The sequence below is a fragment of the Myotis brandtii genome, unplaced genomic scaffold, assembly GCF_000412655.1.
Source record: "Myotis brandtii unplaced genomic scaffold, ASM41265v1 scaffold131, whole genome shotgun sequence".
Lineage (NCBI taxonomy): Eukaryota > Metazoa > Chordata > Mammalia > Chiroptera > Vespertilionidae > Myotis > Myotis brandtii.
The window spans coordinates 1,658,670-1,686,625 of record NW_005354632.1 but is presented as its reverse complement, the minus strand read 5'-3'; the positions used below and the strand labels follow the sequence as shown (position 1 = coordinate 1,686,625).

The following is a 27,956-nucleotide window of genomic DNA, read 5'->3' as shown; positions in this document are numbered from 1 at the left end:
ATACCAAGCCTTTGAATTAAAATAGAATTGAGAAATATATCAAAAGCTATTCATTAATTAACCAAATGAATGTGTTCAAATAGGTATTTGTAGAAGTATCTTCAGTTACACATGATTATGTATGTTTGATGTATATTTAACAAAACTCTCCCAGACAACATAATTAAAACAATAAGTAATATTCATTAATTGCCAGGTATACAAAGCACTTTGTTGGCTACTTCTTTCAATTTAAATCTTTTATTTAATACAAGTAAAGCCAACAGAAATTATATAGGAAAAAATTACCAAAACTTTGGAAGGGTTTCTGGCGCATTAGCTAAAAACATTATGAAATCAGCACTTATTTTGCTTTGCCACATTTTGTTTGATTTTAAAAAATGTTTTTATTGATTTCAGAGCAAGGAAGGAAGAGGGAGGGAAACATCAATGATGAGAGAGAATCATTGATCAGCTGCCTCCTGCACACCTCCCACTGGGGATCAAGCCCATAACTTGGGCATATGCCCTGACCGGGAATCAAACCATGACCTCCTTGTTCATAGGTCAATGCTCAACCACTGAGCCACACTGACCGGGCATGCTTTGCAACATTCTGGGTATATTACTTCTAATCTTCACGCTTCCATGTACCAAGGACATAGTCATCTGAATAGTGGATTCTTGGAATGCATTTAGCTTTCATTGTTAGAATGAGGACATCAATAAAATGATGCATTTTGCATTGGTGTAGTCTTTTTACCTCTGAAAGGATACCTACATATGATACCTTACAGCTATATTTTATAGGAAAAGATAGAGTCATGTTGAAAGAAAATAGAAAACCTTTGTCTTTCTTAAAATATACATTAACACAAATTCGCTTTTGATGAGTCTAAACTAAGATGATGTCATTAATTGGCTAGCTTCCAGGGCCCATGAGTGCTTCCTCCTAGGGATGGGGAAAATGGGGTTGCTGAAAATGAGGGGCTGGTGATCAAAGCAGATGTCAAAGGAGCCGTGAATCAGGAAAGTTGGGGTGTACCTCCTGAATTTCCAGTTGCTGTCCTTGGAGCCATGGAAACCACGTTTTACCCACGATACAGAGGGTGCCTCTTTTAATCTTTGATAAACCTACTTCAGAAGGGAAAATATGTTGTCTCCTTCACTGCCATCTTCCCACAAGCCTCATTCTCACCAAGCAAACCTATTAGTGTTCTTCGCAGGGAAAGGAAAGCAACTACCATTGATGACTGCATGGGGGACCACGTTGGACCCTGTAACAAGTGTGCAATTTTACAGATTAAACCATGGACAACAAAGGAGCTATTCTGGGGAAAAGGTATAAATTGGGTGAAACAATATTAATTGAAATATAACTATATGCAACGAAAGTCCTTGGGGTGTTGCTTTTAAGTCCAGCTCCCAACAGTTACCACTCTTGAGGGTTACCACTATTTCCTTTGTTCATCATATTTTTTGGGTGGATTGGTAGTTGGACCTTTGGATAAGTTGTGTAAAGGTGTGTATAGAGATATAATAGGATTTTAAGATAAACCAAACAAGCAATTCTAGTACATAGAAAATTTAATTTGAAACAACTTAAAATATTTCAAGAAGTTTTAATTCAGTGCTTTGGCACCAGGCGCTTAAGAATATGTTTGGGCCTGACCTCAGAATAGTTCAGGTAAACAGACATAACCAAACTTTTATATATGTATGTGTGTGTGCCCATATATGTACACATAAGTGTATATGCATGCACATATATACACATGTATACATATATTCAAGTTATATACGTATATATATTCAAGAGATACATATTAATCATTTATGGCACATTAATCATATATGGCACATTACTCTTAACCGGTGTGGTCTTTTTGAAGGTTGGTTATTCAGATATACAATGAAACTCCCTTTTGTTGAATCCAAGCTGAGTCTGAGCTGGAAGAAACCTGAGTGTGCACTTGGGCCTGTTTTTTGTCTTCAAGCAGACGGATGAACTGAAGCCACCAAGAGAGATGGACTGTTTGTTCTCCACCAAGAAGGTTGTATTTCTCAATGACTGGGATTCAAACCGTTACTTCATGAATTGATTTTCTTAAATAATATTTTTGTTAGTGGGAAACAGAAAAGTAGCTATGCGCAATTCATTTTTAGCTCGTTTCCAATCTGACTTTTTTCTAGAAAAGCCTAGTAGCAGTAGTAAGTATGGCAGAGAGGAAATGTGGTTCTCTATGGGAGTGAGATGATTTCAGACGGTTAAGCCTTCTCATTAAAATGATTTGTAAAAGTTTCCTGGAAGAGCACACCCAAAGACTTGCTTTCTCACACGAGCACAACCTTACTCAGGCATTTCCAAAGTCCCCAGTACTTTCACTTTTGGGTGGCTTTAAAAAATGCAATAATTAAAAAAAACAAAACTCTAGGATTTATTTACTAAATGTACCAAGTTGTTAAAAATGGACAAATATATCAATTTAGATCCTAAATTTGGGTTTATGTTCTTAAAATGAAGCATCAAGACCATAGAAGAACATGAAAATTTTATTTTTATGGGGGATGTGCATTGGACTAACCAGATTTCTGCTGTGTGTGGACATGTTTTTGTTTCCTTAGGTTGTCTCTGTTGTGTGCACACAACCGGGAGAAGATGCTTTTCTTTGTTTATGTTGGATTGGCCAAGGACACTCATGATATAATATGTAACTTAGGATTTTGTTTTATTCATTTTAAATGGTGAAAACTGTAGTTCTTAATCTATGAAGAATTCTCTAGATGAATAAATAAGAAAAATAGGAAAATATGTAAACTCAAGTTATGAGGTATTTTAAAGATACAGTGCCAGTAAAAGTTCTCTTTCCCACAATGTCCAACTGCCAGGTATCTTACTTTAGTCTTCCTAGCCTTGCATATGGAGAAATACAATCTGGAGATAAAAGCTTTTTTGTGGATGTGAGGGTTGCAGTAGTTCAAAGCAGCGTCAGAAAAAAAGTAATAAAGCGATATTTAAACATCTTTATAGGAGGACAAAAATATTTTCTTAAAAAGTAGTTAAAAGTTTTTTGTTTTTTTTTAGTCCTTAAAACACTTGCTTTTATAGGACACATGATTGTCTGTGTGACCACTCTTTCCAGAGGGAGGTTTTTAAATACTAGGAAAGTATGACTTATTCAAATTAGATTTTCCATGCTATATTTAGTTTTACAGATGTATTTAGTTCTAAAACTGTGGTTTACTGTATTCAGGGGAGAGTATGTATATAAAAAAATCCCAGGAACCCTTACACTCTCCTCAGACATAGTCAATTTTAGCACTACACTGTGATCTCTCCATTCCCATAGCTTATTGCTTCTGTTAACTAGAAATCCCTGGATTCTCTGTACCTAATTTTCTGTGGCTAGACTCTGAGAAACCGATCCATTATTACTTTTTTATGCATAGCCAAGTGTTTAAGTTTCTCAAAGCTTTTGACCTTTTTCTGAGAGATAAACAGGTTGTTCCTTTCACTATGTAACAAGAATCAGGAATTCCCAGCAAACTGATTTCATTCTGTATAATGCATATACTGGAAGCACATAGGTCACACACGAACATGCTCTCAGTCAACATACATAGGCATTCACTCGAGGGGTAAATCAGTACGAGCCAAGCATACATACATGTGCAAATGTACAATCGACAGCAAATTATTTTAGATCCTAATGTCCTTTGAATATTAAAAACGAGCCAGGAGACAGCTCCTGTGACATTTATATGAAAGCTCTAGATTGAAATTTTCACGTAGAAGTGGCTTCATATCACATCTCGTGAGTTTCGTATCGCGCAACAAAGGACCATGCTGAATATCATGCCGAAGATCTGAAACAGAAGAAAGCACTTATTAATGACTTTCAAATGATAAAAATTGATGCAAAGGTCAGCAAACTGTGCGTCCAACTCAAGTTAACATAATATAACCAATAATTACTGGTTATAAATGGTATTTACTTAATTATGACTACTGGTTAAAGACGTCCATATTAACTATGCTTAAAATGCATTCCTATTTTATTATTGTTAAAAATATAGCAAGACTCTGCTTTAAGAAAAGGGCTCTATTTCTAGCCTCTCGGACAGCTTTTAATTGTAAAAGACTAATAATACACTACTGGTTTGGGAATTTTATATTTCAGGTTAATCTCTTATATATTTACTTTGAAAAGTGTTTATAATCACTAGTTGTTTAAATATGCTTGTGGTCTAAATAGTTTTCTATTGTTGAAAATGCTTCAAATTTTTGTACCAGTGACAGCATATTAAAAAGTGGACCGTCTCTTCATTTCCAATTCATTTTTAAGTATAAATGATGCTTCACTATTTAACCCAATTGTTTTACCAAATCATAAACTAAGGTGTTTGAGCTATGGTTTGAGGTGTTTCAATATGGTATTACTGATGTCTTCTACATCTTGGATACTTCTTGGAGAAGCCAATTACTTGGCAAGACCAGTAGCCACGTATACAGTTTGAATAGAAGGATGCCAAAAGATCCCCTTGTTCTCAATCATTTCACCTACAATTCTGCAGAGCCTGAGGAATGTGCTCCGTGTGTACAATGTTTATAAACTATTGTCAGTGTTTGTTTAAAGAAACCAGTACCACAACTCTCTGGTTCTCTCCTCAATCCTGACCTACATCAGACTAGGATCTGTAAATGTTAAGTTAAAGAAGATGTGTTTATCAGTTATTTCAGAAGGGTGGGAGTAGACTTAAGTAAGGGAATGGCCTCCAAGCTCAGGCAGGGCTCCAAGCTTCTGGCTGACAGAACTCGGTTCCAGTGTGTGGCAGGGGAGACACCTAATGGACATTTGGTTAACTGACTACACTGTGCAACTCTTACCTTAGGAAGAAAATATTAAAGGAGACTCAGTCTATTGATTCAAGATGGCCAACAGAGGGCATTCCCCCTGGACTATGGTTGTAAGGTTGGACGCAACCCCTACCTCACGTGGGCTGTACTCTAAAGAGATACCCCCAGAAAGAAACTTTACCAGCCTCATCCTGCCACTGTCATGAGTCAGGGGTGACTCATAGATGCTGATTCATCGAGATTGCAGAATTGTGAGGAGGGTCTACCTGATACTTCTATTATACAGAATGTTTTCAAATATTCTGCCTCAGAATGGTAATCAGGCTAGCCCCAGAGCAGGTGGGGCAGGCCTAAGAGGTGTTCCTGGACTGATAGTCCTCAGCATAGTATATTCACCCACTGCCCCCCTCTAAATGCAGAAAAGAGGAAAGATGCTTGTGTGTCCCCTGAGAACTGTCAATTCATTGATTTCTTTGCAATAGAGGGTTAGAGGGTGAGTACTACCTTAGCATTAGCTATTAGCACGTGGCCCCTGGACAATAAAAATCACCTCTATACTGGCCCCACCTGACTCCAGTCTTGCTTCCCTTCAACTTTATCATCACAGGTCCTTCTAACCCTGGTAGCTCCCCTCTTTCTACCCAATCTCTGAAAAGGACACACAAAGACTTCAATTATGTAGACCCTCAGACCCTCTCCTTACCATCTCTTGCTTGCTACTCCTACGATACCCTTCTGTCCCTATCAATCCTTGCACACTCTTCTTTTATACTTTAGAAGTACCGAGCCACCTGCAGGTGCCTGGAGGCACTACGCCCCACACTTGCACATAACGCTGTTCCCTTCGCCTGGATTCTGGGTTTGGGAACACACAGGCTGTATAAAGAGCCAACATTTATTGAGTGCTATGTTCCAGACACTATATGAATTCATTTCTAATAACACTCTATATGTATTATCCCACTTAAACGTCACAACAATCTTATGAGATCAGAAAATTAAAATCCTTCTTTTCAGGTGAGGAAATTGAGGCCTAGAGAAATTAAGCAACTTTGCCGTGATTCCCAAGGGCTTATAGGTAGTGAATCTAGGAGCTGAAGCCAGACAGTGTGATGCCAAAGCTCACACTGTTAATCATCACACTGTGCTGACTCTGAATCACAGATGAGAGGGGTTGACCTGATGTTATTGTAAATTTCTAATAGTAGGAAAAGACCCAGAATTAAAAATCACTTGTCTAATTTAGGCATGGTGGCTTTAAAATTGGAAGTTATTACAATGATAAACTCAAGGTCAACATTAGGTTATGGTATTTGTATCATATTTTAGAGAACAGTTTTATTGTATTTAATTAGCTTTGTTCATAGATGTCCTGTCAACAAATGTCTTTGTCTTTTAGAAGACATCTCTCCTAAGATACTGCCATCACACTTGAAGAGAAATAAGATGCAAAGGTACAAGGCTTCTCAGAGGGCAAGAAGGTATGTTCTGGCACTTTCTCACCGTGAGACCTGCAATTCCAATACCGACAATTCCGATGAGCTGGAGCTTAACACTGATTATGGTCTCAATTTCATCAATGCAGTTCTGTTGTGGAAAAAAAGACTCAGGAATAACAACTGATGGTACAGTAGTCCCCCCTTACCCATGGGGGATACATCCCAAGACCCCCAGTGGAAGCCCGAAACCGCAGATAGTACCAAACCCTGTATATACTATGTTTTCCCTACACATACATTCCTTTGCACTTAGAGGAAGTACTTTACAGTTTCTCTTTGGCATATCTGAATTGCCAGCATCACTACTCTTGCCATTTGGGGCCATTATTGAGTAAAATAAGGGTGACTTGAACACAAGCACTGTGACACTGTGACGGTCGATCTGATAACTGAGAGGGCTACTAAGTGATTGAAGGGCAGGTAGCGTGTACAGCGTGAAAGGGACCACGTGTTTTTCAAAGAGTTTTCAGAACCTGGCATAGTTCTGACACAGCACTTAACAGTGAAGCATATATCAGCGCTGGGCCTCCCGTGGAGAGGCAAGGGTAGCACCTTGGGTGTGTACCTCTGGCCCTGGTGAGCTGAAATTTTTGTTGTTGTTAATCCTCACCCGAGGATATTTTTCCATTGATTTTTAGAGAGAGTGGGAAGGAGGGAGAGAGACAGAGAGAGAAACATCGATGTGAGAGACACATCAATTTGGTTGCCTCCTGCACATGCTCAGGGCTGGGGATTGAGCCTGCAACTGAGGTACATGCCCTTGACAGGAATCAAACCTGGGACCCTTCAGTCCACGGGCCAACACTCCATCCACTGAGCCAAACTGGCTAGGGCCCTGGTGAGCTTAATTAATGCCAGAGAATCTGCATCATTCCCCGGGTCCTGGGAGACTGGGCCTCCGCACTGCTCCCCTTACGTTACAAAGAATAAAGCCAAGGCCCGGAAGGCACAGGGAGAGGGCCTCCGAGAAAGTCTCCACCCAGAGGCAGAGGCCATCTTACACTCCAGGCAGGAGAGGGCCCTGCCGGACACGCTTACCTTGTGTCCCAGAAGCTCCTTTGGGCATGTGGGTTGGACCTGTTCAGAACTTTCTTTTCCGCAGCACTGAAACTAGAGTCAGAAAAGAGCTTTAGGACCGGGACGGGGAGCAGCAGCTGCACTCTGGGCGCCATTGCTAAGGACCGGGTGCGGCAGCAGCACAGCAGCGACGAGGCCCCGTCACCGCACCCTGGAAAGAGCGGAGCCCCATAATTGTGCAGGCAGAACAAGAAAGTGACTTCTCTAAAGTTGGCTGAGTTTTATGATGGGAAGTGACTCAAGACAACCCAAACAGGGCACGAAGTTAATTTCAGTGTCTGTGTGAACTGCTGTTTTTTAGACAGGAGGTGGGCCTTCAGATTTTTTTCTTTCAGCCTGGGGTTAATTTAACCTGCCGAGTAGCTGAAGTTTTATGAGCTTTGGGAAGGGCTCATTCACTGGGGACAGTCTGGGACGGAGCAGAAGAGTGGCCACAGTAAACTCCAGGGGCTAAAAGATCAGGGCTTGAGACTGGCCAGCACACAGGTGTCCTGCCCTGGGGCTGGCCCTTCAAAGACAAAGGAACCTGTGTGCAGGCAGGTCCTGGGGGAGGGGAGGCTGAACAGGATAAATCTGGGCACCTTCCAGGTCATTCCCGTGACAGACAAGAACTGGGCTACCTGAAAACACCTGGCCCAGAGGCATCGCTCCGTCTCTGTGTCACAGTGGTTAGGTCCACAGGACTCTGTGAGCCTCCCTTCATGACGGCATGTAGCCCCGAGCTGGGCACGGAGGCAGGTCTTCCCAGAAGAAAAGGAACTTGCTGTGTCAGGTGCCCCTTTAGTTTACAAACGAGGGAGCCGAGTATCAGGGAGGCAAGGAACTTGCTCCAGGTCACAGAGCTGTCCAGAGGCCGAGCTGCAGCTAAGAATGACCTTTTCTGACCTGAAGGTCATGGTTGTCTCTGTTACACCATAATGGCCCCTTTGGAGAGAAGCTGATGTGTATTTGGGCTGTTTTCTGGGCATTCTTATTTGTGCTCTTTTGTCTCTTTGGGGCACATGTCCTGACTTCCTCTCATGAACTCTGTGTTGGGCCTCTTTCTCTACCGCAGTGGTTCTCAACCTTCTGGCCCTTTAAATACAGTTCCTCATGTTGTGACCCAACCATAAAATTATTTTCGTTGCTACTTCATAACTGTCATGTTGCTACTGTTATGAATCGTAATGTAAATATCTGATATGCAGGATGGTCTTAGGCAATCCCTGTGAAAGGGTCATTCGACCACCAAAGGGGTCTCGACCCACAGGTTGAGAACCGCTGCTCTACCGGATTCTATGCAGGTGAACTTGGCTCCCATGAGGGCAGAAATACAGTGTTGCTACTGCACTTGGCCTCATTGGATTTACTCTTGTTTATTGATTGATTGAAATTTACCAAAAAGAAAGTTTTATTTCTTTCTAAGTGTTTTAAAAATTAGGCCTATGCAACCTAATTATATAGTAGAACCCACTATATAAAAGCCAAATAAAATTTACAACTCTGGAAAACATAAAAAATATATTTTTTTGCTATTATATTTGTCAGTCTTTGTGAATTAAAGCTGCTTGCTTAAATATCATGGCAAATAATGAATAAATATGCAAATAATGTATATACTATGATATGAATTCTTGAACATCTCTTTAGGTTGGGAGAATAGCATGAGGAAATATTTAGTAAGAAACTCTAGATATTGGAAAATTCTTTATGGATGTTTTCCAACAGTAAACTTACACTATTAGTATATGTATATATATATATATATACATGCACATAGAAATACATGTACACATATATATACACATATATTTTATAACATGTAATTTATAAAACATATGCAATATCACATGCATCTTATTTTTAATCCAGATGATCAGAGAGAACCTGGCTCGCGCGTCATCTTTAGAAGATGCGATTTTAAGGAAGAAGTAAAGTTACTTACTGCTGAGTGGAAGGTAATGAGAGTCCCGTTTCCCCTTCCCCTGTCTTTAAGGTAATCATTATAAGCCTCTTCATACATGGTCTGAACATGTCGGATAGCCTGAAAAATACCAGGAAAACCGAGGGGATGGTGAGTGGGAAGTTTCAAACGTTCTCCTTATATCAAGGAATACCCCCTCTTCCTTGCCCTTCAAAAATACGACCTTTCCATATGTTTACCTGTATTTTTAAGATAATGCTGCATATATGGAACAGATGATAGATTCTGGAGTTTCTAAGCAACTTTTGAAGATGGAAGGATAGACTAATCAAGAACAATTTTCATAGACTAGAAAGATTTCTTACAGTGGAGGGTCTCGAACCTGAATGCACATCAGCATCAACTGGATGCCAGCCTTCCAGGCCGCCCAGGTGATTGTGATGCATGGCCAGGTCAGGGCCTATGCTGCTTGGTACCCCACTGGTAAAAGTGCTCAAATCTTTTCATGACACGGTTTCAAAGGTTTCTGACCAGGGAAACCTGTCAGCATTCAAATATCACACAAAATTCAGAGAACAATTTTTTCTAGTATGAAGGCCTGGGATCCCAAATCCACAGAAATCTCAAAAAATCATGAGACCAATTCCTTTACTTACTAACATAACCAGCTACCTTAGGAAAATGCCAAACAAGGTGATATTTATTTATTATACATGTTTACCATTTTTTAAAATCTAAAATAATTTCATAAACACCATAGCGACAGCCCGTGAGTTTATGTGAAATATAGTAAATTTAAGATTCCATTCTTGTTCCTGTCCCTTTTCACTCCTCTCTTTACCACAGTGTGTTTTAATCTCCTGAAAGGCCACTTCCTCTGTGGGTTCTCCCGATAGCCTGTTCTGGATACCTACAGTCTGAGCACAAATCTAAATAAACTGGCTTCACTGGCTCACAGAGGTCAGCGTTAGTTTTTGAGGGTGTCCTGGCCCCTATCCAGGCCAAGCCCTAAGGACAAATGATGGTCACAAGGGATGAGAATGCACATTCTCCCCGAGCCCTCTTCCTCATGTCTGCAATCTGACCCCTATTCCATTTCAAACCGGATAATCTTATACTATTGATCCTTTAAAAAAAAATCATAGACCCCTTTATAAATCTAATGAAAGTTATGACCTATCTCCCCCCAAAAATATGTGCACATATGTGCCGCACACTCATATGCTCAGTTCCAAACAATACTTCTAGGTTAAAGAGTTCTGCGTAAACAATATTTGTGGGGATTATTTGGTTTTGTAATATCACTGTGGGTATCACTGTCCTCATTTCCTTTGCCATAACAGGAACACTTTAACCATTATGAAAAGAAACTGTAAGTCGGTTTTACTTACTATATCCTTGCCTATGAAAGCAAACACTCCAGTGGTTACTTCAGCAGCAAATATCACCAGCAGGCAGGTGAAAAACTGCAAAGAGAAGATACTAACTTCACCAATTCAGTAACTTTTCAATGTATCTAGCCTCTTTGATTCTAGTTCCACTTGAAAACCATTAGGCAAGGTTATTTCTTTGAATTGATATAGCAAAAAGCATTTGCACTGTAGTACCCTTGTAGTTCATTCGTTCGTTCATTCATTACTTCATTCATGTAGCAATTGTTTATTGAGCATTTATTCTGTGCCAGGCACTGTCCTTGGTGCTGGGTGTGCAGTGGTGCATAACTAAGATCCTCATGCCTCTGCTATCATGGACCTCATATTAGAAAGGAGAAGAGATGATAAATGAGTAAAGCAATAAAAGTTGAGTAAGAAAATTTCAGATAGCGATATAGAAATCCCACCACCTGTGTTCAGTGAGCACTCGGTGGACAAAAGAGGTTCTGTAAAAACGTAAGAGAGGCAGCAGAGAGGGACTGGTGGGGCCTGGCTTTGGGGAAGGTGTGACCTGAGACTGCAGTCTGGAAGCTTTTTTGAGGAGGTGGCGGTGGAGGTGGAGGTGCCCTGGACAGATTTCTGTTCCAGCCTATTGGGTCTGCTCTGACCTAACTCAGCTCAGTGATGAGCAAGAGAGAGAGATGCTTGGCAGGGGAAAGAGAGAGAATGGAGGGTAAGGAAATGAGTTAGACATTTTACGTCGCAAAAATCAACGACTGCAATGAGCAAGGACAAGTGGCCTAATGCACCTGCTGTGTCTGACGCCTTGTGGAGAAATAGAAACACTTCTCTTCCTGCCCGGCTTCTCCCTTCTCCCTGCTTCTCTTAGGTCACGCTGGCATTGGCTGCGTAGCAGTTAACAGCAATTATTCCATGTTTTAAAAGACACAGGCTGCTTGTTCAAATGGGCCACAAGAGGGGTGTCTGGTGAAGGTATTGCTCTCAAATGGCAATGCTTTTCCTGTAGATAACAGCCCTTCCCTGGCTATTGGAACCTGTTAGCTGCCTCACTTGCTATGAAACAGTATTTTTTTAAAGAACAATCATAATTGCCCCTTTTAATTACTAGACACGTTTCCTCCCCAAACATCTTTACACTAATGACCTCATTCCCCGCCCCCACCCTCCCAGACTTTCCACTTGAGGCCAGGACAAAGATAATATTGTTCTTATGCAAGCGATGGAGGAACGAGACTCAGGGAGAGGGGTGATTGCCAAGGTCTCAGTGGGTCAGGGAAAGAGCTGGCTTGGAGGCCAGACGTGGGGCTCCCTGAAGGTCAATTCCCTTCCCTCTCCCCGCTGGCGCCCACTTACAGATCCGAGCACACACTGTGACTCCCGCATGGCTCCGCAGCACCCGAAGAAGCCCACGGCCATCATCAGGGCCCCTGCTCCCACCAGCACGTAGAGCCCTGTGGGAAGAGGGTGGACGGGACGCTGATCCCAGCACGTGCTCCCTGCACGGTCCTGCCACCACTGCTCCAGTGGCTGCAGGGCAGGACACTGGCTGTTAATAATACAGTGGGTGACACTTGTGGAAAGCTTGCTGAGTCTTCACTCACCTGATTTAAGCCGCACAAGGATCTTGAGAGGTAGGGCTCCTATTGTCCCCCATGAGCAAAGAAAGCCGAGCTTACCAAGGTGAGGGGACCTGCTCGGCAAGGAGTGGAAGCTGGCTGGTCTGTCCCAGCTCCACTCCCCCTGCTCTCAATCCTCCCACAGGCCTCCTGTATGCCAGGCACCTCATCTTTCCGATTCCCATCAGCCCTGGGGAGTGGGTGTTGCTACCATTGGTGTGAAATTGATGACATTGAGTCAGAAGCAGTCAGGAGTCAGTGCCAGAGCGGGGCCCCCCCCCCCCCACCACCACCCTAGGAGCCCCTTGCTGCTCATGGGACTCTGGAATTAATGGCTGTCTCCATCTCCTGAGAGGCCATGAGGACACAGTGTCTGGGAGGGAAAGGGGGCTGACATCTACCCAGGCACAGATGGGGAAGCAGGCAGAGGATGGGACACAAGAGGGGGCTTTGGTTAAGGAGAGGAGGGAGGACACAGCGATCAGGCAATAGGTTTTGTGTGAATTTTAAACTTTGGAGGGCAACACCATATACACTGGACCTATGGGAGGTTGTGTTACAAGAACAACCCCTGAGGAGGTGAGAAGGTAACATACTAGTACAGCAAATAATGCTGCTATTAATATAACACCAGCTACCTTTATTAAGGGCTCATTTTCTCCAGGCACTGATTTATTCATTTAATCTTCACGAAGCGATACCATTATTATCTCCATTTTTTTTTTAGACAGAGGAACTGGGCTCCAAAAGGTTAAGCAATTTGCCTGAGATCATCGAGCTGGGATAAAAATATCCATCTCATGGCCATTTTCCTACCCTGCCTCTGCAGCATAATAGCAGCCTTAATTCAGCGGGAATTCCACTTACTACCGAAGTCGGGCCACAGGAACAGTTGTTCTCACAGGGGAAGAAAAGGGCAGAGATGTTCTTGTTCTGAGAGAAACGAAGCCAAGTCTTTTCTTATTTCCTCCTCTGATCCTGAGATAAGTTAGAACACAATACCAGGCCTGGCATTTGACTCGCTTAGAAAAATGCCGATCGCCACTATGTTATTTTTTTGCATTTTATTCATATGAGTCACCTGGAAACCACTCCCATTCACAGCAAGGGTGGGGAGCTGGGTGCCACACCCATGGGGAAACCCTGAGCCTGGCCTGCAGGGTCCCTCCTGGGGCCCCTCTGGGTGCTGACAGTGTTTGTGGGCACTGACCGATCTGTTCCCCGACGCGGATGGAGCAGTAGCTAGGCTGCTCTGCTTCCTGCCAGGCACGCACTGTTCTCGGGCCCTTTTCTGGGCCAGGGAAGCCCTTTGCTCTGCAGTCCTAGGAGCTTTGCCACTTCCTCCTCTCTCCTTCCCTCTAAAGGAGTGATTGAATGGGGAACGGATGTGATAACGAGAGAAATGATTCCATATTTAAATACTAGTAATACTATTATTGGTCCCACTGCCTAAACACCTTATTGTTTTTAAAAATTTAAGTTTCAAAGCGTTTTTGTTTCTATCATCTCATTGACTCCGCAAAACACCCCCATAGGTAAAGCAAGTGTTACATTTCTCTTTTACTCATGGGGGTCAGGGGAGCAAGAGGGCTCCAGGCAGGACGCACAGGCTGGAGGAGGTTCCCACCCCACCCACACAGGCTCAGGGCAGCCACCACACCGCCTAGTCAGTTTCCTCACAGAATGTCTCATGGGCGGACCACCTCATTGTATCCGTTTCCTGCTTACAACCGTTCATTGCCTCCCCACTGCAAGACACAGTCCACAGGTTCTGCTTGGGGCCACAGCCTAGGCCCCCCACCCCCTGATCCTTATCCATCTTGCACTCCAGCCACATGGGAATTCACTGGGCTCGAACCCCACCTGCTCTTTTCCATTTTGTGCATTTGCAGGTTCTCATATGTGTCTTTCTCTGTAGATGTTAAACCTTATTCATCTGACCTAGAATATGCCTAGTACATGGCAGAAATCTCAGTCAGTGCTGTTGGGTGTGAAGAGTAAGAGAGCAAACCAGTTCTGAAGTCCTGTGCTGGCTGTCTGCCATCGCTCATCGTGACTTAAGAGACACACGCTGGAAAAACATCCCAGCAGATGTCCAAGAAGCCACACAGGGCTGGGCTCTCCCAAGGTCAAGTAGCTGAGGACATGGCTGCATTCCCTGAGAAAAGGCCCCAGTGCAGCAGACAGAGGCCCCAGGGCCTGAGGAGGACAGAGCTGCCCCCGCTGGCAACAAGCTCGCTGGTCCCTCGGGCAGGGTCCTTGCCCTTCTGAAATCATGAGCTCCCTGAGAAAATGTGCTTATTTGTACAATATTATTTGTATTCATATGTTAGGCTGTCAGAGTCCCAGAACTCACAGCAAAACACCCTGATGCTGCCCCAGCAGCCCCAGTCCCTGAGGCCTCTCCTTAGCAAACCTCTGTGTGTATTGGGCCCCTGACTCAGCCCAGCGCCAATGAGCCCTGGTTGTTGGAGCTGAAGGGAAGATCAGGAGAAACTCAACAAGTGGCAAGGTCCCTTGGGCCTGCTGATCTAGTTGTTAATACTCAGCACACCACTGTGGCTTCCCAGGCTACCTTATTCTCTTCTGATCTGGCTCCAAAAATAGCTATTGAATGAATACATTAATTGTCACATTTTAATTCCAAGATGGTTTCTGCAGAGCCCTCTCCCTCCCGCAGCAGCCTGTGTGACAAGTGTCTGACCTATTTCCCAATTCCCCAGGCTTCCCGAGGCCTATTCCCCTGGACTTGGAAAGAAGAGAAACCACTTTGAAATTGCATTTTTATCACAGCTGGGCCTCCAGATGCGTGATCCCCAGGTGACATGCTGCCAGAAATGCCCTGACCACACCCTCACTTGTTTCTTAGGTCTCAGATTCTTCTTTTCAGTTAACACGGAGAGGAGACACAGCGCCCTCCTCAAAGCCCTGTCTGCGTCCATCCGGGTGGCTTTACAATGGCCCTCCCTTCAGGGACTGGATGGTGCGTGGCACGGTCATTAATTACAGTGGTTTTGTGGCAGCAGATGGTTTTCATAGCCGGCTAATGACTATTTTTCATCTAAAAATATTTTTCTATGCCTCTGCAACTCTCCCTCCCTCTCTGCCAGCTTGCCCTGGACGCACATAATTATAGGTGTGTCTGGAACCACTGTGGCTTCCCAGGCTACCTTATTCTCTTCTGATCTGGCTCCAAAAATAGCTATTGAATGAATACATTAATTGTCACATTTTAATTCCAAGATGGTTTCTGCAGAGCCCTCTCCCTCCCGCAGCAGCCTGTGTGACAAGTGTCTGACCTATTTCCCAATTCCCCAGGCTTCCCGAGGCCTATTCCCCTGGACTTGGAAAGAAGAGAAACCACTTTGAAATTGCATTTTTATCACAGCTGGGCCTCCAGATGCGTGATCCCCAGGTGACATGCTGCTAGAAATGCCCTGACCACACCCTCACTTGTTTTTTAGGTCTAAGCTTCTTCTTTTCAGTTAACACAGAGAGGAGACACAGCGCCCTCTTCAAAGCCCTGTCTGCGTCCGTCCGGGTGGCTTTACAATGGCCCCCCCTTCAGGGACCGGATGGTGCGTGGCACGGTCATTAATTACAGTGGCTTTGTGGCAGCAGATGGTTTTCATAGCTGGCTAATGACTATTTTTCATCTAAAAATATTTTTCTATGCCTCTGCAACTCTCCCTCCCTCTCTGCCAGCTTGCCCTGGACGCACATAATTATAGGTGTGTCTGGAATATTGGATGGGACTTAGTTCATGGGAAGGTGAAATCTTGGGTTCTCTCTAAGGAACAGGAGCCGTCAGTTACTGAGCACTGTTCTAACGTGTCAGTCACAGAGTCATTCAACCCACTTCCCAGAGCCTGGGCCTGGACAGTGCAGTCAACAGGAACCTGCTGCTTGAGAAGACAAGCAGTGACATCAGCCACTCTCCTGTTCTGACTACCTGGTGTCTAACCCCTCCTTTCGTCTCGTGTTCTCTTATGCGCCCGCAGGCTGGCTCTCTCTGCAGCCTGCCCTCATTCCAGTAATAACCACAGCAAATATTTATTCAGGGCTATGACAGATCAGGTATTAAATCTGTTAAATCATCTACTCACACTGCCCTATGAAGTATTTATATTGCACAGCTGAGGAATCTGAGACTCAGAGAAGGTAAGTGATTTTCCTCAGAGTGCACAGCTAGTGAGGGGCAAACCTGGCCTGAGCCAGGGCTCAGCTCCGAAGTGCACACCCGAACTCCTTCCAATAGGAACTCAGAACGGGGACTCTCTTAGCTCGAAATCCATTAATTTTGCAATTTGTAAGTGCAGGAGGGTTCTTTTTCTTCTTGCTTGGGAAAAGCACTGGGAGTGGGGGGGGTGGGGGAGGGGAGAGCTGTTCTAGATTACTTGTGGGTTTTCCTGGAAAAGTACAGAGCTGGGAGCCAGAGATCCAGGGCTGCCAACTGGCTTTCGGTAAAGCCTCTTGTTCCTCAGTTTTGTTATCTGCGATATGGCCATAACGATCCACTCTCTTCTTAAGATGCTTTGGAGAAATTGTCTCAGCCACGTCAGCTACAGCCCATCTCTGTTATGCAGCTACCACGACTCTCGGGTACAACTGAGAACCCAGAAGTAAAAAAAAAAAAGGACCAGAGTGAGTCAGTGTTTAAAAGGCAAGCCAGCCCCTCAGCAGGCAGCCTGGAACACAGTCTGTACACATCCAGCCGCAATCCAAGCCAGGCTCCACGACGGAATTCGACAGGGAGCGGCAGCCCCAGTCGGCCAGGATCCTGGAGAGCCCAGCGGCTGCTGTCTGTGGGCAACCCCTCTGTGCAGCCAACCTGCGAGCGTCCTCGGCTCAGACATGACTGCATGTGCTCGAGCCCACAGTCTCTGCAGCCTTCAGGCCTCGGGGACTGCTCCCAGGAGAATCCTGGGCCCTGAGGGGTCAGTCCCTCCAAGAGGCAACCCCAGACACAAACGAACAGCAAGCCAGAGAGCAGCTGGTGGGATTTGGAAGGCGAGTTCACTGAAAGACGAAAAAGAAGAAATGGAGAGGGTCTAGGAAACACCAGGTCATTCCAACCGTTCCTGCCGCCAACTCCACTTTTGCCAGATTCTTTCTCCACGTTGGCACCGGTGGATACAGGGACCGGGGATTGGCTGCCAGGCCTGGGCCTGGACTCACAGGTCCTTGAGAAGAGGCAGCGGTGGCAGTCAGTCTACCTCACTCCCTCATGACCCTGGTGCACTCCCCTCAGGCTGGATCCTGGCAGCGAGATCTTGTCCAGATCTTTATCCCAAGAAAGGACCTTCTCTCCATCACTAGGGAGGAAGGACCAAGGATCCCAGGAAGAAAAGCATCCCCCCAAAGATGGAAGGGTTTCTCCTACACTGTGTGGCAGTCACCCGCCCAGAAGCAGGGAGCCAGACCACGTGTCTTCTCGAGGTTTCTCTAGAGGGACTCGAGGCTGTGAAGCCCTATTTCTTTAAGAGCCACTTGACTGTGCCAAGCCTGTCCCAAACACTCTTCAACAGAGGGGTGATAAGAGCTCAATGGGTTGGTTGTTCTGGAACCTCTTCTGAAAAGAAAATACACAGACCAGTACCCTGTGACATGAAGTGGTTTTCCAAAAACCGGGCCTGCTTCTTTTAAAAGTCCGATAACCTCACACTCTTGGCTCTGCAAGTCCTTAAATGGTATCCTGGCATATTTTTCTTCTCGTTTTATTGCTAGAGAGCAGGGATCTTTCCTGTTTGGAAATTATTTATTGAGGAAAGACATAATGATTTCTATGAACATGTATATTGCTCAGTGGCTTTACATTATAAGGAGTATTTGAAGCAGAGAAAAGGTCCCTGATTTCACAGGAATGAGTGCAGGCCTGGGTGTCAGCAGACCTGGCTGTGGGCTGAGCCCCCCAGGAAGAGCTGGAGAACCATGGCTATTGCCAGCCCCTGCTGCTTCCCCATCTGGTCCTTCGTTTCCTGGTTATGCTGGTGCTAGGATTCTACGATAACCCAGCTCCCTGAGCCCCAAGCATTGACCACAGGTGTCTTCACCACCACCAGCCACTCAGGGGCTGACGTGCGGAGGGGAGGTGTGGCTGACGAGGGAGAACCGGGGGTGGGCAAACCCACCGCCTGCCCCCAGCCACCAAGAATAAGCAAGAGGGATTCTGGCCCTGCAGTGTGGACTGCTGTTTCCCCCCAGAATTCACTTCCTCATCTTCTCCATCAGAGAACCCAACCTCCTTGACTCTGAGGTCGGAGAGGGCGGATGCCTCAGCTCCCAGGCAGGTGAGAAGCCCAGGCTTCCGCCAACAGCCCATCCCGACCAGCTGGCCACAACATCTGGCTTGGGAAGGGGCTCAGGGCCCAAGACTGCCAAGTAGAGGGGGGCTCAGGACTTTGGTTGGCTTTCCATTGCCAGAGTTGCTTGGGAGATGTACCTGGAGCTGCGGGCAGCCCCTTTGTTGCCTGTGGGAGGAAACCTGCCCAGATGGCGCCGAAGGAAAGCATGGCTAAGAGCTGGCTACAGACTGGATTCAGTTACATCACTCGTGGCCCCGAGACCATGCTAATCCTGGACTTCTGTTATGTGAGCCAAGACATTTCTGCTTTGCTCAAGATGGTTTGCGTTGTTTCTGGGATTTGCAGTGAAAAGAGTCCTTAAAGATATGTCCCTAAAGATATGCCGTGTCTTGCATCTTGAACAGCCGCATTGCTTTAGGTTAGAAAAAACGATGAGAGTGTTTGCATAGAGCTCGTTGACCTTCCTACGCAGCACAGGGCTCTCCTGAATGGATACACGCCCCATTCCGATTTAGCCGCGGGAGTGGTGTATTACATACCGCTGTGGAGGTGAGTTCACTTTCATCTGTGGAAGTCTGCTCAGCTTCATGAGAAAGGTTTTCTTGTGTTGGCCCCACATCTACACCTGGGAGCTACTAGCTCTTTGTTTCTGGAGCAGAGAGACCGAGGCTGCCTCGGTCTCTCTGCTCCCTGGACTGAGGTAGATTCTCCCCTCCCCGCTTCACACACCCACCCTCTCTGACTAAGCAGGACCCCTTAGTTCTGTAATCCAGGTTCCCATCTAAAAATCATGACTATTACTCCTGGCCTTGTTTCCATTACTGGTATCATTTGTTCTTTTGATTCCTTCTGTCCCTGAATTTAATGATGCTTGATAATAGCCTATGCAATAAAAGGCTAATATGTAAATCGACCGAATGGCAGAATGACTGGTCGCTATGATGCGCACTGACACCAGGGGGCAGACGCTCAATGCAGGAGCTCTCCCCTGGTGGTCAGTGTGCTCCCTCAGGGGGAGCGCCACTCAGCCAGAAGCCAGGCTCACGGCTGGCGAGCGTACAGCAGTGGCGGTAGCCTCTCCTGCCTCCGAGGCAGTGCTAAGGACCCCTCAGGGGATGTCCTACGGCCACAGGGAGTGGGCCTAAGCCAGCAGGCGGACATCCCCTAAGGGGTCCCTGACTGTGAGAGGGCTTAGGCTGGGCTGAGGAACCCCTCCCACCCCCCAGTGCACAAATGTTGTGCACCGGGCCTCTAGTTGTTTAATAATGCTTAGTAATGTTTGATAATGTTTATTGTTTTCTGTTCCTTTCTTCACAATTCCTACTGCAACCATCATGGGTTATGCCCTTATGTCTGACTATATCAATAATCTAGCATGTTCTTTCTTTTTATTGAGTTTATTGGGGTGACACTGGTTCATAAACTTTATAGGTTTCAAGTGTACAATTCTATAACACATCATCAGTATACTGTATTGTGTGTTTACCACCTCAAGTTAAGTCTCCTTCCATCACCATTTATGCCCCCCTATACCCTCTCTACTCAATCTAGCTTGTTCTTTTCAGTCCTGTGACTCTCCTCATTCCATTGCTGCCCAAAGAATCTCTTTAAAATTGCAGTGTGGTCAGACCTCCCCCGAGCCCTAAATTAGTCTTCTACTCCCTACCAGATTAACTAACCCGAACACTTACAGCCCTTGATACTTGCCCTCCATCCCTCCCCAACATCTGTAATCTTACCTCCCACCATGCCCCAGCCCTCTACACTCCACTGAGACTCCCCTGCCCAGCAGGGCTGGCTAATCGCTGTCCTGCAGACATGCCTTGTCATCTTGCCCCAATGCCTCTGCAGTCCTCATTCTTCATCCTCTCCCGTGATGACAGTCTGGTTTTTTAAACATAACTCCGTTCCCTCCTGCCTCGCCAGCCTGGAGTGACCTGGTGCACCCTCTGCAAACACCACTTCGCTGGCATTCAGTCACACAGTAGTTCCTATTATAGTTAAATTGTCACATCTGAGAGTCTTTTCAAATAGATGCAAGTTACATAGGGCAAGTCCAGTGTCCTCACACTTTTTTGTGTGACCACAGAGCCCAGGATTCTAGATGCTGGTTGATGTCCCCATGGATAGATTCCATTTTTTCCAAACAGAGGAGCCTACAGAAAACAGAAAGAATAGAGGCACCCCTGCTTGAATGCATAACCATGTTTGCCTAAAACCAAATACCATATGAAATCCCAAATTTAAAATAACCACGGAGACATTTTAACAGCCAGATTTTATCATCGTTGAAAGGGAGATGAATTCTTTTACATTTTTCACATCACCTAGGTCTTTGTGGCCTTTTAGAAAGGCTTTTCTTGCTCTAGCCAGTGACTCGGTGGTTAGAGCATCGGCCCTCACACTGAGGGGTCGAGGGTTCTATTCCCAGGCAAGGGAATGTACCTGGGTTGTGGGCTCGATTCCTGGCCCTGGCCTGGGCAGGTGTGGAAGGCAACCAATTGATGTGTCTCTCTCCACATTGATGTGGTTTTTTTTTTTTCTCTCTCTCTCCCCCCTCTCTCCCACTCTAAAAATCAATGGATATTTTTTCATTGGGTGAGGATTAACAAAAAATAATAATAACAAAAATAGAGTTTTCTTTACTGTGGCTGAAATTTCCAGGTCAAGCTCAGAAATCACATAACAGTGATGACGTCTTTCAACCTCCAACATGGTGGTGTGGTGGCTGGTGTTAGGTGGTTAGTTATTCAAACAACCCGAAGGAGAATGTATGACTGCAACTGAACTGGTAGATGCTACCCAGGTGTGGGTTCTGACTGAGGGGACTCCTCCCCATCTACCTGAGGGCTTTGGATGGAAAGTCCTGGCAGTCACACCTGAGGACTCTGAGATAAACAGGGCTGCGGTGCAAACCCAATAGCACGTGAAGAGCAGACAGGCTGAATGCTAATACCCTGAATGCCAACATGCCTGGATTTTAGGAGCAAAGGACTCCCACTGTTTTATTGGGACTGACCTCATGTTAGAACATCAAGTAACTGAATTCAGAGCAGGGAGGGAAAATGATGTTCCCCTAAGCAACTCTTGTGAATGGTTGGGAGGAGCTAGGTTAAGAAGACTCCCCTATAAGTGTATCCTGAACGATCAGCCAGAACCGCCAACCAGGAGGGAAAGGATGGCGGCTGCCTGCCATTTATTTGCGATGCTGACTCAGCGTCCTGAATCGGGCTCTCCCGAACTCAGGCTCCCTGGAGCCTATCCGTCCTCCAGGGCCCCGGTCAAGCGCCCCTCTACCCCGAGGCTCATCCCGCCAGCTGCGGCGTTCTCTCTCAGGCTTAATTCAGTGGTAGCCTCTGTATCACCCACTGGCACTTCACACCTGCTAGACAGTCTTGTCTGGTCATCGTATATGTCACATACGTCTGGAGAGGAAGGAATCCCCTGAAAAGTGGATTGCACCTCGCTGTGGTCAATCCAGCGGGCACTGAGTTATGTTTATGCTAAAATGGAGTTAGAAATCGCAGGACAAGTTATGAAATAAATGGGTCCTGGAATATCAGAAAATGAGGGAACTGCATCCCTTCTCCCCTCCCCTGCCTGCCCGTGTGTCCCTGGAGGTGGTGCAGGCGGAGCTTCATCTGGGGGTTGGGGTCTGCTCTGGGCGAGGGGAACGCTTCTGAGGGCTTCAGAGCCAGAACTTCCTCCGGGAAGAGAGAATATGCTAAAGGTGCAGGCTAGCTTTCAGATGGAAGCGTGGGTACCACCTGGAAACCGTGTGGGTGGAAAAGAGGAGCGTTTCCGTGTTAAGCCAGATGGCAGATTCCTCCGCTTCTTCCTTGTAACAGAACTCGGATTTAGTGTAAGTGTCAGAGGCCCTCTGGGGAGCCCGGGCCCCTTTCCAGGCCCAGGGGGACTCCGATTCGTCATTCATTCTCTTCTTGGCCGTGACGGTTTAGGCATGAACACACCGTGCCGTTCTGGCCAAAGCTGCAGGGAGAAGCATGCTGGGGACTCCTGACAAAGGTTTGATTCATTCCTGAGAAGGGCCGCATGAGGTGAAACTTCCTTTTCTCTCCTTTGGATGCTGCTGTATGAGGATCCGATGCTTGGAGCCACAGGAGCTGTCTTACAATCCGAGGGGACCTGTGAGGTCCCCAGGGTGGCGAGTAGAGAGATGAGAAATACCTGTGTCCTTGATGACTGTGTCGAACCCTGAGCTAAATCTGGAGAGTCCCCACCCCCATGTTTCTTTCCCCACATTCCATCCATTTTACATTTTAACCTTTCTGAAATTAGGATGCATGTTTCATGGCCTGTTAGTCACAATGGCAGCGTTTCTTCTTTTCTTAGTGGAACTGAAAATAATTGGGTGTTTACAAAAAGGCTGCATCTAAGACTTGATGAGGCGTGGGATTCCTTATCGCTGTCCATCTTTTAGTAGGTTTGCTGTTACTTTCCCTTAAGAGTGCCCTCATGAGCCTGGTTGCTCTCCTCAGAGGAGGGGTGGGGTGAGAAGGGCAATGGAAGAGGGGGGAACACAGTTGGGAGCGGCCCTTCGTGAGGACGTCCCTGGCTCTGCGAGGGGCCTGGACGTGGTCCCTCCCTGGAAGCAGCCCTGCTCTTTTTGGGGTTTGGGGCACACAATCTCTGCAGAAACCGGCCTCACCCAAGCACAGAGGCACCACATGCCACCGAAGTGCACTCTGCGCTGGTGTGGAGCTTAAAGGGGCGGCGGCATAGGGCCGTCACCTGCACCGACAATGGTCTCAGGTGTGTGAAACCTAGAGTCCAGGAAGGAGAGAGAGAGAGAGAGAGAGGAGAACTCTAAACCCAGGGGGAGGCTCAGCTCAGCCCACTTAGCACGTTGTCTCTGAATGGGAAGCTACACCCTACCCCATGCCCCTCACCCTGTTCCTACAGCTGCAGGGAGCTGAGCGGTTGCTCCTCTCCCACTGAGGCCTCCTTCCCAGGACAGCCCTGCCCTCTCTCCCCTACCCTCCCTCTCCTATCCTCTCTCCTGCCTACCCCCACCCCGTCCTCTGCAGTCCCTAGTCACAGAGGGACTGACATTAGCACCTCCAAACCCTGTCCAAAGCTGTCTCTTCATGTTGAGTTCTGTTTTTGTCCTAGACAATTTAGGATACAAGACCACGAAGTAGAACCCTGACCCTGCAGGGCCCATCCCTCCAGATGGCCGAGTGAGTAATGGAGCGTGGATACCCACTTCACTGGGGCAGAAGGGAGGTCCAAATTCTTTGGAAATGAATTGTAGTTACATTCTGGGCTGCTTTTCCTGAAGTGGCTGAGAGAAGTACCCTGGGCCAGTCCTCCCACTGGTCTTCCTGGATTTTGGAGAGCAGAGGGGTGAACCATGTGACCGCACTGCCCACCGCAGGCCCAGGTGCAGTCTTCAGGGCGTGGCTTCTCCTTTCTCTTTCCCTCTGTCCCTTCCCCTCCCCAGGAGTCCAGGACGGTCTCCCCAGGCCCCTGGGGCAGCCCTGGCTAAAGCTTAGGGAAGCATGTCACTCACCCACGTAGAAGTACTCTGGGGACTTGTCCCCTGACGAGAAATCCTTCATGGTGCCTCCGAACCGAAACCATAGTCCAAAGGCGATGACAGCCGACCCCGCCAGCTGAAAAGCAAGCAGGAGAGCTTTATAAAGAAGGTGAGGGAAGCGTGTGCACCCAGGAGCGAGCGGTGGCCCAGGGTGCTGGGGGGTGGAAGGCCACATCCTTCCCGTTTCACAGAGGAGGTGACATGAAGTGCTTAGAGCCCCCGGGTCCCTGGTGTGGCGCTGGAACTGGAGTTTCCCCCATTCTGCAGGCTGTCCTGGGGTCATGGGCATACCCAGCCCTGGGCAGCCTGGAGGTGGCTCAGCAAGAACTTTCCAGTACCGGCCCCCTGGAAGGCACCGGTGCCTGCCCCCCTGTCCCTTAAGGGCACTCTGGACCTCCTGACCAACGCCACACAGAGGGGGCAGTGTTTCAGACCTGGGTCACCAAGAGCAGGATGAACTCTAAGACCCGGGGGAAACACGCTTCTCTAATTTGGAAGCAAACACACCACCTCCGACCTGCCCACTCCCCATGGGCGCGCAGTGCCCAGTGAGAGAGCTGATTCAGAGGCATCTGAACCCCCCTCCCCTCCCCTGGGGCCTCCTCGGGTCACGGTCACTGCCCTGCAGGCGGGGAGGGAGCTTGACCGTTTTTTTTTTTGGTTTCTATTTTGAGTTTCCATGGAAAGTGAGAAAGGAAAAAATAATTTTCTGAAAAAGCATGGTCTGTGTGCCGTGCGGTGCGGCTCATGGAGAGGCTGAGTGGCTGGCTCGGGCAGCGGCGGGCAGGCCGGCAGGCTGGCAGCTGGCAGGGTCATCGCCTGCTCCCTGTGGCCACTCTGAGGGCCTCGTGAGGCTCCCCACCGAAGCTGGGACGGTCCCCAATGCCCCGGCAGGCTCCAGCCCCGCACCCCCTTGTCCACACACACCCATCTGGAATTTCATCGGATCAATCCACCCACAGACGTTCGCTGGGCACCTTTGGGACTCAAGGCAACGGGGGCAAGGGTGCTGAGATGTAAAAGTAGCCCCTGGCTCTGCCAACCCCTCCAGTTAGCGTTGGGCTGCCCTGGCCTCTCACCTGGGAACAGGGTAGAGGCTGTTAGAGGCTGTCCCTCCCCCACAGGGAGACAGAAGGACGTGGTCAGCGAGGCCGAGGTTTAATAAGGAAAAATAATATTAAAGTCAGGGGCCGGCAGGGCCCTTTGTCCACGGGATCCTTCTATCCGGGGGGCTATTTGTAAGACCGGCACCACCCCTTGGGGCCAGCTGGCTGGGTTTAATCTGAGGATCTTTCCTTCACGCTCTGTCCCCTCTGGGCCAGCTCCCTCGGTGGCCGGGTCCTCAGAAGCGTGGCGTGACTTCAGCGAGGAGGAGTTAGAGGGCGGCTCGACCAGCTGGAGTCTCTAAGAGTTTCCAGCGCTGAGTTAAGCACTAATTGGATAATGTGCGGGCAGACCCAGGCACTGGGCTCCACCAGCTTGAAAGGATTTTATTTTTATTTTAAAAAAGGGTAACATCGCATGGAAAAATATTGGAAGAAATCATGCTAAAACATTAATAATCTCTATCTTTGAAGGGTGGGATTGCAGGTGACTTTTTCTTTTCGCTCTATTTTCCAAGTCTTCTGCAGTAAGCACCTAGTACGCTTCTAAGTTTTAAAACGTTGTGGTTTTTAAAAGTATAATGTGGCAGTTTGCTCAATCAAGACAAAGGGGGAGAGTTCCCCTTAGGTCGCGCTTTAGTTTGGGAGGAAACCAGCTTCAAGGTCATTGCTGTTTCAGGTGCGGGAGAGAGAGTGATGCCCTTGGGAAAGCCTCGTCCTAGGAGCACCCGAGGCCGAGGGGCGGATGTGCCCAGCAGAGCCTTGGAGGCACCCCTGCCCGCCTCGCCTCCGTGGCGACTTGATGGAAAGAGTTTCCAAACACAAAGTGAAATCTATTGACAGAGGCGTCAGGCCAAGGCCTGCAGCCACCCAGCAGACTGTGGGGGAGGGGACTGGTCCCAGGGACACCCTACCCCGCGGCCACATTTTTGGCAACTCCGTACACAGACTCTAATTTATGGCTGTCTGGATCATCCCCCCAGATGGAATACATTTGTCCTCGACTGGCACAGATGTGTTTGATGCATAATGGAAAATGAAAAGAGAGGTTGCAATTTAAAGCCACGGGACAATGAGAAAATATCTGCACTTTGCTCATCCACGCCCCCCCAAACCCCAAACCACACGGGTTTCCTCCTGAGTCAAGGAAACTGTGGCTTAGCTGAATGTCATCACTGTGTGGAGGGAATCCTCCCGCCCAGGGACACTGGGGAGGACCGGCCAGGCTCCAGGCTGCTCGTGACAGCGGTCACTGCTCTGGAAAGTGGCATTGACAGAGACCATGTAGCCAAAAGGGTCCTTTTAAACTCCCCGTTCCTGTAAGGCTCTTGAATGACTGTGTTCGCTGGGCTTGGGTAGCTCTACTAGAAATTGCTTGAAAAAAACATCACACCAAGTCTAGCCCAGCCAGGAACACAGTGAGCAAGTCCACTGTCATGGAGTCCCATCGCTCTGTGGGTCCCCCATCCTGGAAGAGAAGGTTCATTGAGTGACGTGCCGGAAGCCTGCAGCCCCCTGGAATCCTACGTTTTAACCTTCCTAGAACAAAGCCCCAGCCCCCACCCATACTTCCTTTCCTTTCAGTCTCCGCCACAACACTGCACCCCAGCCAATGTCAGAACAAATAAGGAACACGGGGCGACCTCCTTGGTCCCTTTCCTTCTCTTGTCCCCAGCCACATCTCCTCTCACGTCCTCCCCGTCTTTTAGGGGATCAGCTGTGGTCCTGGCCAGGGACGGTGCTAGCCATTAGGGAAGCGATGAAAAGGACAGGACTCACCCTAACAGGGAAGGTAACCGCAAAACTAACCAATGCAGTACACACAGGCAGTGAGCTCACACTGTCCAGGGACAACCAGTGCTCCGCACAAGCCATTCCATTTTGATTTACATCTGGAAGAATGACTTAGAAGTCCCTGAGCAGGGAAGAGCTGGAGGGAGGAGTGGACAGTGTGAGTAAGGACTTCGATTCCTTACCTGGAACACTGTGTTGGGGAGGGAGGAGTCTGGGGGACGTTAGAGCCTGGGACTTCAGGGGCGAGTTGGCTCATGGCTTCTACTTAGCTTGCTACCAGCTTGGAGAGCCCATGGCTGAGCTTGGAGGGGAGATGGGAGCCACTCCCTTTGTGGGAACCATTAGGAGGGTTGCCTGATGCCAGACACAGTGAGGAGCCGAAGGGAAAGCTCTGGCAAGCTGACAGGACCTCCCTCACAGCCCTTCAAGGGAATACCTGGCCAAGTACTGTTTTCAAATTCATTTGCACCAACACTGTGCAGACACCTCGGAAGGCAGTGTGAACACACTGGAATATACACAGCAAACACTTTCCCCCAGAAAAACAAGACAAACTAGAGCACGTGTGTCAGTTCTATGTTTCCTAAACCTGCGGGGATGTGTGCTTCGCATCATACATGGACACAAAGAGTAACTCTATACATGCCTTTTACAGGCAGGAGCATATGAGCATTTAACACCATTATAGCAACACGCACACTCCACTCAGATGAAAGAATGGACAAAGGCCATACTGGATTCTGGCTTCTGCAGGGTGAACACCATGTATATACAGGACCCAACTCATTTGCATTTCTCTTCTTTGGGATGAAGTCACACAGAGTTGGAAATGACACTTCAACCCTACAGCTGCCATTAAAGGCTTTTA

At 47.3% G+C, this 27,956-nt stretch overlaps 1 protein-coding gene across 1 annotated transcript; it reads right to left on the bottom strand.

The window, feature by feature from the left end:
- Positions 1 to 2,656: 2,656 nt before the first annotated feature.
- On the bottom strand, positions 2,657 to 27,853 carry TSPAN2 (tetraspanin 2). Its single transcript, XM_014534661.1, has 8 exons — positions 27,823 to 27,853; positions 24,165 to 24,287; positions 12,064 to 12,161; positions 10,708 to 10,782; positions 9,338 to 9,436; positions 7,375 to 7,446; positions 6,341 to 6,424; positions 2,657 to 3,846 (listed from the first exon to the last, which is right to left on the bottom strand). The coding sequence occupies exons 1-8, from the start codon at positions 27,851 to 27,853 to the stop codon at positions 3,781 to 3,783; spliced, it is 648 nt and encodes a 215-aa protein (XP_014390147.1). The 3' UTR covers positions 2,657 to 3,780.
- Positions 27,854 to 27,956: the final 103 nt, after the last annotated feature.